The sequence below is a fragment of the Etheostoma cragini genome, chromosome 22 (assembly GCF_013103735.1).
Source record: "Etheostoma cragini isolate CJK2018 chromosome 22, CSU_Ecrag_1.0, whole genome shotgun sequence".
In the NCBI taxonomy this organism is placed as follows: Eukaryota; Metazoa; Chordata; class Actinopteri; order Perciformes; family Percidae; genus Etheostoma; species Etheostoma cragini.
Window position 1 is genome coordinate 10,083,997 of NC_048428.1, and position 17,176 is coordinate 10,101,172.

General features: G+C 43.2%; 1 protein-coding gene across 4 annotated transcripts in view; it reads left to right on the plus strand.

The window, feature by feature from the left end:
* zfhx4 (zinc finger homeobox 4) overlaps positions 1 to 17,176 on the plus strand; it is an 83,079-nt gene that overhangs the window by 38,181 nt on the left and 27,722 nt on the right. For all 4 annotated transcript variants that reach the window (XM_034861503.1, XM_034861501.1, XM_034861504.1 and 1 more), the window contains one exon: positions 6,948 to 7,182. In XM_034861503.1, the coding sequence (XP_034717394.1) occupies positions 6,948 to 7,182 (235 nt within the window). The remainder of the gene's footprint in view (positions 1 to 6,947; positions 7,183 to 17,176) is intronic.

Below are 17,176 nucleotides of genomic sequence, written 5' to 3' on the forward strand. Positions count from 1 at the left end.
TAATGGGCCGAGGCGAGCCGAGGCGGGCCGAGGCGAGCCGAGGCAAGCTGTTACCAGCAGTGGAAAAACGCCATTATACACAGCTTGTACACACAACAAGCTACATTGTTTCCAATGGGAATAAGGCCTACACCTTTTGCTCTAAGAAGTGTGTTGTAAAATTACATTTTACTATTAGGAAGGGAATTCTGTAACACTATATGTAGTATGTGAAGTTATAGATTAAACATGTTTCTATCAAAAAAATAGCATGTAGTGCTTTCATTTGATAAATACAGCTCTTAAAAGAAAGAAGCAGTCAGTCTGCCATTTTGTGACAGTTTCAAAATGAACTCCTTTTGTCCAGTAATCACTAGCCATTTTCTCACGAGGATCCACCCCAGGGATAATTTCTCCCATTTCTCTGTCATTAGCATGGCCTGGTATTAGACTTGTGTTTTGTTCCCTGTACCTTTTGTTTTGTGCTAAGTGAAACCATGCGACAGAGTAGGGGCTAACTGGAAAACAATACCCCCCTTCACAGACTCAGGAATGTGTAATTAGTGATTTGAACCCAACTACGCTCTTCCCTATCATTCTCTCTCTCTTTCTGTCTGTCTCTTGTTCTTTTGTTCTCTCTGTTTAGATTCTCACTCCCTTCGATTCTCCAATCTATGGGTTAGTTTCTCACATTGTATGGTTCTGTCTTTTACATTTGTCTACCTTTCTTTAATAGACATTTTTCAGCAAGTCTCCATTACAAACATAGCGCGGGGAAAAAAACTTGGCAAAAATCGCTGCTCCTCTCGGCACCAAAATTATTTCCCCTTCTCTTTCCTTTCAGTTTTAGTTAAATATAACAACATTAGTGTAGTACAAACTTCTTTCATGGTACTAGCCAATAAGCTGAAACCCCAGATTCTCAACCCCTTTATTTTAGTTTTTCTCCCCGTCTTGAATAGATCCTGTCAATTAGGCCGTGCTTTGATTTCCCAAAGCATCTTTGCATGTTGGGAAAAATGGAAAATGATGAACCCTACCCAAAGCATGTTAGTATTTCAGCAATACCCCCCCCCCCCCAACACACACACACACTCTCCCCTTGCACAGCACTGGAAAAAGATAATCCCAAAAGCATTTTAGCATTTCAATGATCTTGATCTCAGCATTTTATGATCTCTGTCCCATTGTGAGTCGATGGAAAAGATAATCCCAGCGCAATATGGTTTAGGGAAAGGGGAGGTCTGGTCAATCTCACCTGGCTGTGATGGAGACAAGCGGGGCCTTTTAGACCCTAATGGGCTAAGGTCAGGATGGCTAATAGGGAGTAAGTGGCTGAGCCATGCTGTCTAAATCTAATGCTAATGTAAATACTGATCCATTTTCATGGGTGTGTGTGTGTGTGTGTGTATGGGAGAGGGGGGGGCTGGCTTTCAAGACACCTAACACAAAGACATGCACCGATGATAAAGTAAGATTTGGCCTGGTGTCGCTGTCTCCTAGAATCTGTTATTCCAAACTGCTGTGTCAGTACATTACAAAGACAGAGAGAGTCAGATGGGATTTTTCCAAGAGAGGGGCCAGAGGTGAGGAAGCTGTGAACTTCAGATTGACCTTTGCCCCATATGTCGGACACACTTACGTCACCGCTACAAGTGTGTGTGTGTGTGTTTGTGAGTGACTGCGTTTCAATGTCAGGAAAAGGCTAGACAATTAACTGGACTTTAGAGATACATTATTTTCCGGGCTCTTCACAAATCTCAATCCTGATTGCTTTTTTGTTTTTTTCCTGCCAACAAAAAGCAAATAACAAAGATGGAAGAAAAAATGTAGTGAAAAAAGAGGGGGAAAAAAAGTTGAAGGGAGGGAGGGAGAGATAGAGGGAGAGAGAGGGAGAGAGAGGGAGAGAGAGAGAGAAAGCACAGAAGTGGAGAGCGGCAGAAAGCTCGTACGAGAGACTTATTGTGATAATTCATTTATTTGGCTTGCCGGCCATTATGTGTTGGATGCTTATTATTATTGGGTGACCTAAGCTAAGCTCGCCCACAGGCCCTGCACCTCATGGACAGGCCCCAGAGCTCCGATCATATGTGACTGCCAGCAGGCAGAGCTGAGAGAAACAGGAGAGGCAATTTAGCTCTAGGAAATATTTTTCTTTGCATTCATGAAAGTGAGAGTCCTGGTAGTAAAGAAAGGAAAGACGGCCAGTAGGAAGAAAAGAAGGTTGAGTGTTTTTTTTGGGGGATTGTTTTTGTTTCTCCAGTATCTTTAGATCACACGCAGTGGCCTTGTACGAGAGAGAGAGTGAGAGAGAGAGAGAGAGAGAAGCAGGGGTCTGTATATTGCACTGTGCACTCAGCAATTTTTTGTATGCGTCTCCCATTTGCATATTTGTTTTTGTGTGTGTGCAACACTGAATCTGGGTCTCTAGACACAATATTTGCTGCTCTCTTTATACGTGGAAGCGAGGTGGCACATACCTGGGCCCTCAGCATCTCTTTTCAGCAGTGCAGTCTGCCAGTGAATCCATTGGCAGTGATCTTGCGTTACATCTATGTCTTGGGGGCTGAGCAGCGGTTAGCAGTAACATGTGTTAGGGAGGTGGTAGTACTGATGGAATTCTACACTTGGCAGCCTTCCAGGCAGCGCTGGTATGTGTTTAAAATACTTTCAAGGAACAAAACACGCTTTTGTTGTTTGCTGGGCCAAGTGGGGCTGTTTTTGTCTCCGATGGCCCCCAGGGGCCCAGGGGATGGCACCGGAATCCTGTGACGTTCCAAAAAGAAGTTATACCCAACAACAGGCTACATGCTTCCCCTAAAAAGACACAGATGAAAGGAGATAAAGAGGTTTTTATTTTTTACAATGTGTGGGGTGCACATTTGCATGCAAATATACTCTCAGCGGACATAAATAGGAAAACAGGATGTATGTGCTGATTCTTTATGTATAAAACGCGTACACACAAGCTCTGACACACACACACACACACACACACACACACGCACACACTGGTTATTAAGACATAGCTGCGGTAGTGGAGGCTTCTTATTTTCAGTATGTGTTCATTAGCTGCCTAGTTCTACACTTAATGACAGGAAAGAGTCATGTTTGTACGGAATACTCTAATTTGTCATTTGGTTTATGGAGGAAAACACAACCCATTGGCTTCTCACTGCTTTCAAAATATTTTTGTCATATATTGCTGGTGCACACGCACAATCACAGGCAAAGAAGAAGGCAGGATTGAAATATAGAAAGACACAAAAACACACTTGTGAGGTAAAATGAAGAGTCAAAATTATTGATGCATAAAACCAAACACACACACACACACACACATCAACAGTAAAAAGAATAGAAGAATTGAAATAATACCCTCACCCACCCGCATGCACACATGCTTTCACATACATGTACATCCACAGAGAGATAAAAGAAGTCGTGAGAAGATGTTATTTGCCCTTGCTTATTAAGAATTCAGTTAATGAGGCAGCTTTGTCACCACAGATAGAACAAATGAAAATGAGACAGCAGTGCTGCTTTCCTTCCCCCAAACCCAGGGAGCAAGCCGAGGGGAGGTATGTGCGCTTGTGTTTGTGTATGTGGGAGAAAGGTGTTTTGTAAAACATCTCATTCTGCATAATGAATCCAGTCCTCTGTCATCCCCACCCCACAGCAGAAGCAAACCACTACACAAGGGAGCTTCCCTTACCTGTCGAATTGACTCTCCTTCCCTTTCCGTGTGTGTGTGTGTGTGTGTGTGTGTGTGTGTGTGTGTGTGTATGGCATGTGTGCATGCTGACAATGTTTTGTTTTTGACAGGTAAACAGGAAGTCCCAAGTGTCATAATTTGCATTCTGTGTGTATGAGGGTGTGTACGTGATCCTCCTCCACCATCCAGAGATGTCTGTGCCATGTTAAGGTCCACCCGGGGAGTACTGTTTAGCTGGTTTTGATTGGCCCACAGGGAGAGTTAGCCTATTTGGTTGTTTGCCAAACACTAATCCCCAACAATTAACCACCAGGCACTCTGGAGAGGTGCCATATTGACAGGGATAGGCCTTTTTGCGATTCTGCACACACAAGACCCACATACACATTCATATAACACAAATGTTATGTACAGCACATATACAAACACACAAATAAGCTGCGGCATAAATTACATACACATTTCAAGCAGACACACACAGGCGCAAACCCAGGAGTAGGAACAGTGTGTTTGTGTGTTTGAATATGCATTACACAGCCCACGCCTGGCAGGAGTCAAAGTGCTCCTTTAAAAGTTCATAAATCATGGATGTTCTGGCCTGTGATCACCAGACCGCCTGCATTTCAGGCCTGCAGAGTGCCAGAGAGCGACAGACAGCCCTCTAGTTTAGGTCTTAAACAAACCCTCTGGAATGTGCTGATGGGGAGAGAATTAATATTAGGCCTAAACCTATCTGGCAGCATGGTTCGACCCCAAGTATATCATCCAACTACTCTAAGCCTACGCCTGAGATCCTAAAACAAATGGAATATACAGTCGGACATGGAAGGATGTGAAGCATTTTGGGCCACTAACTGCACTGATTCATTTAAAAAGTTTTTTATTTGGAACCAGTGCAATAACCTTAATGGCTATGCCATTAGGAACCACTGGACCCCCCCCCCCCCTCACTCTCTTTCTATCTCCTGATAAGACTCAACCATCATGGCTGTATCCACTGCCGTTCACTTAATACAGCACATCTCCAATGAGCTTTTCTTCTTTTTTAATATAATACGAAGGTTGTCACTGGAGGAAAGAAAGGCCTCGTTTATTACTAGTTTTTCATTCAATTCTAAGTAGCCCCATTTCTAGAAGAATGGTCGTGAAATAAAAGTATATTGGAGTGGAGTCCTGACACGATTGAATTGAGAGAGAACAACAAATATCACGCAGCAATGAAAGGGAAGGGAGCCAAACACCATTTTCCAGTAGGCAACCATGATTGGTAACATTTCCAAAAATCAAAAAGTCTAAATTTCAATTAGAAGACTCAAACCTGTATACATGTTTTCTTGCATGTCATTTATGTGTTTGCTTTCATAAGTACACGTTTGTGTGGTTTCCACGGTAAGGCTCAGCAGCCCAGTTGTTCTGCGAGGGAGGGAGGGGAAGAAAGAAAAGAAGCTAAGAAAGAGAGAGAGAGAGAAGGAGCGAGGGAGGCCTCCTTTCACAGAGAAACAAAGATAGCTGTAATTAATGGCCCTGAGCTCTGGACTAGGGGAGCTTTCTTCTGACAACTCCGACTTAATTAAAACTTAAGACTTCTGAAAGGGCCTCTGACTGCGAGGGGACGTCCCACCGTCTCGTGAGAAAAACCTCGTAAGATTTCCTACAAAAGAAAGAAAGAGGGAGAGACAGAGAGAAAAGATGTGTTAGCGGGTGTAGCTATGTTGCTAATCCCTGTTTGTCAAAGGAGGAAGGGGAAGAGGGGGTTTAGAACTCACACACCTGCAGCTAACTGTGCTCCCCCCCACACACACAACCACCACTCCTCCGCCCCACCACCCACACACACACACACACCTACACATACATTTTTGCCAATCTCCCTATCTTCTTGTTCCATATAAAATGATGCAACAATCGTCAGGAGAAAATATTACCTTGCTAACTTTTCATGTGCTTCAGCAATGAAACATCCTCCTGAAGGAGCCAGGAAGGACAGAGTAGGATCACACACACACACACACACACACACACTCTACATTATGTGTATTAATTCATGCATAGAACCCTGCACCTGTTTCTCACAATGCTGTGAATAATAAATCTTAACAAAGCATAAACTAACCTTCGTGAGCCACCTCTGTGTCTCTGTCTCTTTGCTCTCTTTTCCTCTCTCGGCCTCTCCCTCCCTCCCTCCCTCCCTCTCTCTCTCCCTCCCTCTCTCCCTCCACAGAGGATCAGATAATAAAAGCTTGGCCTGGTCTTTTGTTTTTGTGCATTGTTCATTAGCCCGGCAGCAACAACAGAGGCACACTTGATATGCTTGGCTTGACTGGGTGTATGGGAGTAGGGCAAGGTGGGATGGGGGCTGTGTGTGTGTGTGTGTGTGTGTGTGTGTGTGTGTGTGTGTGTGTGTGTGTGTGTGTGTGTGTGTATGTGTGTGTGGGTGTGGGTGTGTGCGCGCACATCAAGGTAGGGGGTAGCTTTGCATGGCTGCAATGCCATTAAAGAGGCAACTGGAAATTAAGGGCTTGCAACTGACAGCACACGTTGAATGAGAAACCCCTGCAGCTGCCAACAATGAGCAGTGCTGGACAATGTGCATGTCCAAGAGAAAAACAGTGTTCTGAACTCAACCCCGTATCTGACTTGGTGTGTGTCGTTAATCTTTATGTCACCTAAAACATATCCAGTTCATTTGGACTGTTTAGTGTCTGGACATAAACACACCCAGAACTCCATCTGTAACTGTGTTGATAGTATTCCTTCTATTTGAATACTTAAACCAGATTGTCTTTGTTTTTTATTCATTGCTCTTGAGTGTTGGTTTTTGTAGCATTGCCCACTAATAGCACAAATGTGACACTGTATTCAAATGTTACCAGAGATACATAATACCAAAGATTCAACTTACATACTGCAAAAAGTTAAGAACATATACTGTACTAGACTTTCTGCCAGGGATGTGGGACTTATGGGCTTTTGAAATGTTGGAACCAAGCTGAAAGCCAGGTAGAAGGGAAGGCTTTGTTAGCCACAAAGCACAAAATACTGAGAACATGATTTTGCAGACAAGCGTCACTTGTTGCATTTAATTCACCCGAAAGTCTTTTTAATCTCACAGTTATTGAAAACACCTGTAATGAAAACGCATAGAGGAAAGAAATGTAGCTGCGAGAATAATAATTCCTGGAAATAACCACAGGATGCCATAAAAACATGAACACCATCTAACATCTGCGCTTTCCTCTCTTCTCTTCCACAGCACTTGCAGAAGCAGGACAGCGCATACTCCCCGGAGTCGTGTGTCTACTACTGCACACTGTGCGACTACTCCACCAAGGCCCGCCTCAACCTAGTGCAGCACGCCCGCTCAGCTCGCCACCAGCAGAACGAAGGACTGAGGAAACTCCAGCTTCACCAGCAAGGCCTGGGAGGGGATGAGGATGGACTGAGCTTCCACGAGCTGTTCCACGTCAAGGAGTGCTCCTTCAGCCAAGGTATGTGCTTCTTTAACTAGTTTTGTCTGTTTGCTCTAGTTGGTGGGACTTATTTCTAAGCTATTTTGTACTGGTGTCCTTTTTTGTCACCTGCCTTTGTTCTGATCAAGAACACAACAACAGTTTTCTTCGTTTGAAGTCAGATCCATCTTTCTTTACTCCTAACACTCCTCCCATGTTTTTTTTTTATTTTCTTGCACCACTCCCTCTTGATTCTGTCAAAGCTCCTTCTCTCCCTCCTTCCCTGCTTTGGCCTTCATATCCAGATCACTTCTCTCGATACAGACCCGTCCATTCCTCCTAATCTCTCCAAAATGAGCATACTGTTCCTATTAGGCTGCTGCGCTTATATGTGAAACACACACACACACACACACACACACACACACACACACACACACACACACACACTGTCCTGTGCAGGGACATCCCAAGCAGGCAGTCAGATTATGAAATTTCACCTTGGGAGTATCTCATAGTGAAAAGGCCTGTACACACATACATTAGTCACACACACACACACACACACACACACACAAACACACACACATACAAACACACACACGTATGCTACGGCTACACAGCCTCTCCCTGGAGTGAGCTTTCATTTCCTTTCTCATGACCAAAGCAATTTGGCTTTCATTTAAGACTCTCCGTCCTGCCAGCAGCTAATAAGTGTAACAGAACTGTAAAACATTCAGAGAGACCAAAAAAAAAAAAAAAAAAAAAGATTAATCGTTTTTCTTTGAGTGGGGGTTGGAAGGTTGGTGAGGGGTTGCAGGGTGTAAGGGGAGGGGGCTGTGCTATAATTTAAACCAGAAGACCAAGAGTCAGGGTCCATTATTTAGTCATCCCTATGTTAATGCTGCCGGGAGAAAATGAGAGCTTAACTTGTTTTTGCTTTGCTTGACCTGAAGGAGCGGGTGGGAAAGGGGTGGGGGTGTGTGTGTGTGTGTGTGGGGGGGGGGGATGTGTAACACATTTTGAATAGCATTCCAGAATAGCATTAGTCCATACATCCATCTCTGTGTGTATGTGTGTCTGTGCTCCCCAAAGTGTCCTGTTTATACTGTACATGTACTCCCAAAACAGATGGGCGCCCAGCGCTTAGAAACATATGTGATTCCTAACGCGCACATACACACACACACACACAAACACAAACAGAAGAAGAGCTCCCAATCCTGAAATGGAGACTGTAGTCAGCGTACGTTTGGTTTTAATTACACATGGATCAAAGTTTCAATGAGATTTGGGGTGCAGCAGAAAAGCATGCTTAGATAAATCATTACCGTACATTTTAACATACCCCCCCTCTCTTTCTCCTACTCTTTTTGCATCTCTCTCTCTCCTTCTTTGTCCTGCTTATTCCATCTCCCACTCTCCCCTGCTCCTGTCCGTTTTTTTATCCAAAACACAAGCCCAGCTTGAAGCCTTTTTTTCCTCTTTTTTTATATCTCAAACCAGTGAGCACAACCAGGTTTTAAACCTGTCAAATGCAATATTTGCCCGCTGCATTTATTGCAACTCTTCCACTTCTAAAACACACCATATTTGTTGCTCAGCCCCTCGCTTTATACTTTGGCTTTGATGCCACTTGGTGAATTTCCATGAGGAAGCTAGTGCAAAGCTTAAGCGGACGCTGGCAGCGACCAAAATGCTAAGCCACTTTTTTGGATGCCCTCTTTTTGCCCACTCTATATAACTTATAGTGAACAACGGTATTCTTTCACGAGGTACATGTTTCAAAGGTATTTCCTTTTAGGCCGTATACATTTGGCAGGTGTAGGCAGAGCGTGGAGTAAGAGTTTTTAAACCAGAGATCAAAGATTGAAAGTGGATGTAATAAATTGGGGTCATACTCATTTTTTGTTTTTTTTTAAGCTGAGCCTTTTGTGCTTTTTTGCAAACAGGTTATAGCTGCTTTGGGCTCCTATAGTGATAGATGATGTGAATGTATTCACCCATGGAAAAGGCTCTATAGTAGACAACATTTCCAGCCAGTGTTAGGTTTAAGGACCCTGTATTTGTGTGTGCGTGCATGTAAATGTGTGCTGTTTTTCTGGGGCTACAACTCCTGACTCGAGCACTTTCTGTTCATTAGAGACTGGTATGAAAAAGATTAATTTAAGTGCTGACCGGTATCTTTCTCTTAAAGCCTGGGACCTGGCACTGAGCCAGATAATTATAGGCCCATTTGGGAATAAGAGTTCTAATGTTCTGGACTTTATGTACATGTGAATGGCTTTCATTAAACAATTTTGATGCTGATTTTATGGCCTAATTAAGGATACAGTACAGCAGAGACACACCGCAAGGGTATAGGTGTTTTGAACAAAGACAGGAGTGTACAAGGAACACTTCTGCTGGACTGTATTGTGTTCATGTCAATACATGTGTTTGCTAGTGTATGTTTATTTTAGAACCTTTCACTCTTTGTTATCCTTTTGAGTCTGTAATTCCTCGAACTTGGGCCCAAGCCGTCTCATCCTTTTATACTAGGTAAACACCATTGTGAAGTGAGAGTGAAGTTTTTGTGCGCTTATCTTCTTGTGCATGTGCAAGCACTCACTCTCACTGACTGTACAGCAAAACACAAACAGGTTATGCCATGATCTTTCAGCTGTGTCCTTCAGGAACAAGAATCTCATTGTGTCCTCATTGCTGAGATAAATCGTCCGTCTCTGTGTACAATTAGAAGTGTTAAAAATAATTGAGTTAATAAAAAATGCCAGTTTGCATCAGAAAAGCAAGTATAAACAACCTCTCAACATGGAGGACTTGGAGGCCATTTTGCTTTGAGGGTTGTCCAAAAGTTGATAGAGGAATTAGATTTTTTTTTGTGCCATTCTCTATAATGAAGTTACGCTCTAAATAGAGATGTGTGTTCAAATCCAAGCAGAAAAAGAAAAATATGACCGATTGCGAGTCACGAGTATTCCATCATCGATTTTATAATTTGGACAATTTGTTTAGCTGGATTTTTGGAGACATTAACAGTCTCTGAAGTTGTTTTTCTCCCTCGGACTGTTTCTCTGTCTTAACAATTTGACCATTTGTTTAGCCATGAAGAACACTGTGAGGAGGCGTGTGTACGTGTGCATGAATGTGTTTTTCTATGTGTATCCTCGACCATTAGCCCTGTGCTCCATCATGTGTAAAGCCCCTCATAAGCCAGTCCAAGCAGAAACACTAGGGCCTTTTCTGCATACTTTACTTTCTATCATTTTGCCCCATCCGTTCCCTGTGTCCCTCACAAAAAGGAAAGGGAGATGGGATCTTATGGTGGTAATTATTTCTGAGAGCCTGGCCTGTCTTCCATCCCTCCACCACCCACACATCTCTATCCCTCTATACACCCCCCCCCCAAACGAACATGCATTAAAGAGGAAAGGAGAGAACCCTCTTTGTCTGAGTCCCCCTTTTAAACAAAAGACCTCTTCTGACTTAGAGAGACCGACAGCACTTTTATCGTGTGGGTGTATGGGTGCGTGTATATCTGCGAGTGTGTGCATGTGAATCCAGAGCCTTTTGTTTTCTCTGTAAGGCTCTAGGTCATTTTTGGTCCTAGTCAAATTAGTGTAGCTGTACTAACCATTTAGATATCAGCTGTAGGCTAAAAATGGAGCCTAATGGACACTTATTATCCCTATATGAGCTTGCGCTTCCAGCAGAAAGTGATAGAACAGGGGCATAGAGCAAGTGTGCCATCTTGCCCGTTTCTAAGTATGCCGACATTCCTTGTTTGCAAATTTACCCAAACTGTATGTGTCTGAACCAAGTAAAAGCACCAAAAACAATCATTCAATTTCCAATGTGGGAAACGGCTTTGCTGTTTCCCAAAGTGCATTTTGATGTGATGACACCGAGGCATCTTTGGAGGTATTAGCTTTTCCGTCTTCCCTCACTTTCACTCCTTCATCTTTTACTTTTTTTCCTCTGGGTAGTGGCGGGGGTTTTGCCATTCCAGTGGTTGTCTTCTTTTTTTTTTCTAAGAAGGTCTCTCCTCAGACAGAAGTCTATTTCCAGGGTTTGTCTCAGTAATTTGTGGCCATTACATAAACATTCACGGATGGCCGGAGGAGTTAGAGAAAGGATGCAACACACACACCCAGATCTAGCTAACCACTAGAGTTAGCACAGCGGTGGCCATTTACTCCTTTAAGTCCGAATACAGTAGGTGAGAGCAGCTGACTGGCTCATCAAAGCACAATCTTGTCTTTTTTTAGTTACTGTTTTGTGCTTGTGTTGCATATTTCCGCCTCTGATGCATTTATCTGTGAGATATCTATGTTTATATCAAAGTTTAATAGGTTAAGGCAGCCAATTATATTGCATATTGATTTGCTTACAAACAGCTGATTGCCCACAGTACAATTACATTAGTTGTGACCTTTTCTTTCTCATTTACTGTGAAACAGGAAGGTACTTACATATAAGGTGAAGTCCACAGATTTCAGTCAGGCGGGATCCATTCCTCGCATAATAAAGACTTGGAATGTTATTTTATGTGCCCAACATGAGTAGCATGCAGTTCCTAGGGGAGAACTATTCTGATGAAAGTGATGTGATGTTACCCAAGAGGATTTTTGTGAAGTATGTAGTATTTTATTGCTGTACAATTAGTTGGAGACAATACACTGCATTTTAAATCATTTGTCAAATCAAAATAAGACACATTCATATACAGTATGTATATTATTATATTTTCAGCAAGTAGCAATTTAGCCCAAATTTCCCAAAACCATATTCTCTATGGCTGAGGGAGTAAAAGATGTGGTCATTTTTTGAATAATTCCATCCAAGCGAATTATAATTACTTTGCGGTCTGTGTGTGCACATAGGAAGAAAAAAAAGGGCAGCAGGCTGACTTGTGCCTCAGAAAAAAAAAAAGAGCCTCGTTCACCATAAACTATTTTTGAAATGGTGTGTCGGGGCGGTATGGGCTCAGGCCGATTGTTTTTCTTTGAGTTGAGCAGCTCTTTGGTGGAGGGGTATTACCCAGCCTAAATTGTTCCCTCATGTTTTCCGCCAAGGTTCTGTGCCACCACACTGACAGTTATAATTTGCAGAAATTGCACTGATTATCTGAATTAGCATACCTGACCAATGCCACATTAGTCTTATTTACAATACAAAGCCATGGGGCTATGAGGACGCATACTAAATATGACTTAACCCTTTGAAGAGGGGACTGGCGTCACAGGGCCAGGACGTATTTCACGTCAATGATATCACAAAGAGCTTAAGGCCCCGCTCGCCCATTTGGAGCCAAAATCCTCTTGAAGGTCCTGGAAAAGGAAGTGGTGAATGTAAAGTCCAAGGCCCACATTGAAATTACAGGGTTATTGCATGTTTCCCCTTACTCTCAGTCTCGTTCTGACCTTTCTCTTTAAATATTTTTTTCACCTCTCAGCTCTTGTCCCCATCTTGTTTCTTTCCCTATTTTCTGCCTTCATCTCCCCCCCCCCCCCCCCCCCCCCCCACCCCCTTTTCACCACTGCTCTTCTTTATTTTCTTCTCCCTCACCTCCATTCTTTTCTCTTCCCGATCCCCTCATACACCCTCTGTCCATTGACTCTTAACCACAGATGGGCAAAACAATGGGCCATGTCACACAGCATTAAGACAAACAATCCAGTGATGGAAGGAGGGTTGTGTGGAGCTGGAGTCGTGGTAACCAGGCAATATGCTGACTAGGTCCAAGCAGCCACTAATCTTGGACCGCGATGATACAATTCACAGATGGACGTTTTCGACAGCCCATGTGCACACACACTCACACAAAGAAGAAAACAGGAACTCTACTTTAGCGGTAGCATTGTCAGGTAGAATTTCTGTCATTCTTTGCAGCAGCAACAAAGTCTTTCCCTCTATTGCTCCCTTCTTCCTCACTCTCGTCTCTGTTTCCTCGACCTCATCCATCAGTAGGAGGTATGGAATTGATAGCAGCTATTGATTACCTATAGCAAAGTCTAATCGTCGCTAACCGGAGGAAGCTTTGCAGCTGTCAGTGGCTTGTCGTGTGTGTGTTTGTGTGTGTGTGTGTGTGTGTGTGAGACCCTCCAGCGGTTTGGTAGCAATAGCTTTTCCTCTCTAATGTTTACTTACACCAGACTAATGGCCTTAAAGCAAGACAGCACATGTGAAAAAAGATTCTGGACATTGCTTCTCTTTCCAGAATAAGGGAAATGGTAATGTCCGCCCAAAGAAACACTGGCAGACATACCAAGTTTCACCTCCCCACCTGTGTGAATAAGACCCATCTCCCTTTCTCTCCTTTTCTTCATCTCCCTAATAGGAAATTTGAGCACACTGTGTGAGATTAAAGGAGAGAATCAATGCCTTGTGAGCAATAATTTCCAGACAAATCTCTTTCATCTTTTTCTCTCCCTTTTTTTGCCCCTCGTTCTCTCGTTCGCTTTCTCTCCCACCTCCTAATGCTAACAGGAGGTCTCGTGTCATGACATCCCTTTCGCTTATCATGTCCTAATAACACTTTGAAAATAGAGAGAGAAAAAGAGAATGTGACAGAGAGGAAAAAAGGATGCTGGGAAAAACGAATGAGAAATGGATAGACTGACAAAAATCTATTGAATGAGCCTGGGTCTTGATTTGTGCTTTGATGTGGATGTCTTTGTGCAAATTAGACAAATATGCCCGCTGCTTTAGTCATCTCGGGGCAATTCGTAAGATGTCATCTCACTTTGCTTTTTTTTGAAAATTGGAGGAAAAGAAGAAAAAAATTAGTTCATTTAGGGGCATAAAAATATACATTTTACTAAATTTGGCCTAGTGATTAGAGAGACAACTAAGTTAGTATAAGGCTGGACCTGGCTGTTTGGTCGGCACTATTTTGTGAGAGGCTGAAGAGCAGGGCATGGAAGCATCTACATTCCTGCCAGGTGGCTCCACACACCCCTAATTGACAGTATTGGAGTATCGAGTATCAAGCTGATCTCATCACCAGAGAATAAAGAACAACTGGAGAGTTCCTTTTGTGTGGCACATGCTGAGAGTGAGAGGCTCTCCCCCTGAGATACCCAGGGCAATCCTGTTGTTGCATTTTGAACCGGTAAGTTGGCTAGCGGCCCGGCTAAGTTTTTGGTATTCTCATTCTAGAGATAGGGCTCCTGAAGAAGCTAGATTTTTCTCTTTTGTTTTTAAGACTTTAGGGTAAATAATTAAGCTGACTCTGTTGTTGATTGCTGTGCTGCGACTTCTTTCCCTGTCATCTGCCCAATCCTGTTATCCTTAAAGTGCACTGAAGTAGCATATCATATGACAAATAATTATGAGGGCTGCTTTTATTTAATTAATTCAGAAATATAATCATGCTGTTCTCAATGATTTGTTGCTTTGCATTACTCATCTGAAGTGTTAATTTGTTAAACAGACCAGACTTAAGTTACATTCTCTGAAAATTATGAACCACAGCCTCAAATGTTGGGCTTATGGGGAAATCAATTTATTTTTTCCCTGTATAACAAATGTCTGATCTGAGTGCATCCACTGGTCCAACCCCCAAAGTCCGGACTCACAGACTCACGGACCCTGGTGAGCGCTCTCTCAAAATTCGTAAGGACTTAGGGTTGTCCCAATGTGGAATTTCAAAGGGCGTGAGGGTACACACTTACTGAGCCCTTTCTGTGAGTCTGCATCGATGCAGACTTCACCAAAGGGAATTACCCACAGTTCAAAGCGTTGTGACGTTTACCGCAGAGACCACGGGGAAATCCGGTAATTACAAAGGTAAGCAACACGCCACACTACAACGGAACGGATCTGTTGTCCAGCTTGTAAAACAAGAATCTGAAAATTTGGAATCAGGCAGCGGTCTCCTGTGCCTTGGCCCTGTAGAGAGCAACAAACTTAAAATGAAAATATCAGCAACATCTTTGTTATTAAACGTCGCCAAGGTAACATGTGATCTCGTGAAGTGCTGTCCCAATCCCATTTATACCTATCTGAGCCCATGTGGCCTCACTCACTTAGCACCTGAGATCAATTAAGTCTGTGAGTCTTTAGTCCTTACTCCTCAGGGCTCACTTTGGAATTGGGCCAGTGTGTGTGTGTGTGTGTCTCTCTCTCTCTCTCTCTCTCTCTCTCTCTCTCTCTCTCTCTCTTTCACTACACCACACACTCTTTACACCCACACAACGCTACTCTTTAAAAGTATGCATCAAACTGTTTTGAGCACGGTACAAATATAAGCTTGAAACACTACAATTGAAAAACATACAGAATAATGTACATTTATACAGAAATTAACAGTGGCAGAAATTGCAATATTTTAGCACTTAATGTCTCAATGATTCTTTTTGGGTTGAGCTTTGGAGGTAGAATTAGGCATTGCACATGAACAACAACCACATATGTATTGAGGAAGTGGATCACATGATTGATTGCAGATGGTATTAGCTATTTATGTTGCCCCCACTTTGCTGCAGTCAAGCCAAAAAACTTGGTGAACAAAGTGTTGTTATTTAAAAGTGCAGTATGCAAAATTGTAGCATGCATAAGGGGGTCAAATAAAATAGGAAAAAAGAGAACGTAATGAATATACAATATGGACGCTAGTGTTTCTGCATGGTTGGGTCCACAAGGTGCTTTACCCACGATGGCACACAGGGATAATGGACAAGGTTACACATATGCACACACACACACACACACACAAACACACACACACACAAACACACACACCTTGGTCAGGCCTTTGTTTCAAAAGCAGGTTAATAGGGAGTGAGGAAGAGGAGCATTGCAATTTTCTGCTCTTTAGGCGCCAGAGATTTCTCTCCAGTGTAAGAGAGACCAGACTCTCAGCGTAATAGGCATTTTACACCCTCATCACCTTTTGCACACAAACACACACACACCCACGCACGCGCAAACACACACTCACCAGAAACGCGTGGGAGTGTAATAGGCATTCTATGGTGTGTATTGCCGGTCCCCAGAGTGCCAGTAAGTGTTAGACATGCATAGAGTTGGCAATGAGACAATCAGCATGCTGAAATTGAAACCTTGTCTGGAGTCACACAGGAGGGGAGGAAGAGGAGCAGAGGGGGAGGATGAGGAGAGGAGAGGAGACGAGAGGAGCAAGGATTAGATTAAATAAAAAGAGCAGAGGAGAGGCGATGGGAGTATAGATGGCAGGAGAGAAGAAGATGAGGAAGCGGAATAAAAAGAGAGGAGAGACTGAAGGAGAGGAAATAGGAACTGATGTTTGTTTAATTGCCTCATAAGTGATGACAGAGATGATTATATCGAAAAAAGAGATGCTCCTCTTAGGCAGGGCCGATAAGCAGCTGGATGTGTTTCTGTGCGTGAGTGTGTCGCCCTGTCTCTCCCTATAGCCCCATCAACTGGCGTCCCCTCCAGCCACATCAAGTATAGGACACAATTAAAGCATTACGGTTTGTGTCATTTCAAATCATTCAGTTTAATTAACAGAAACACACACACACATCATTTGGATTTATTTTAATTACTCTGTAACATCCTCGTTATTAATATCTCTGCTTCTTATACCTGGGGATATAAAGACGAGTTCACCTATATTTCCTGTGCTGTGTGTTTGCAGGCGTGTGTGTCCATGTGTGTGTAAGTGATGCTCCCTTGGCTATATATCTAATTGTCTTTTTTAATGACAATATTCCACTGTGTGCTGGCTGTATGTAATGAGTCAGGGTGTGTCAAAGTGCAGGCCTGAGCTGTCTGCTTGAGTTAAGCTCTTTCCGTCTACTGTAGAAGCCTCCAGCGTACACACTTGCACGCACGCACACACACACACGTGGCACACACACTCAAAGAGACAGTATCAATGTGGGAGTTCCTGTATCTGACACGAGATTAAGAGGGCCAAGTGGAGGAACGTCGAAGAACTGCCCTGTTGTATTTGCAAGAAGGAAAAAGACCATCCTGTCACACACACACACACACACACACACACACACACACACACACACACACACACACACACACACACACA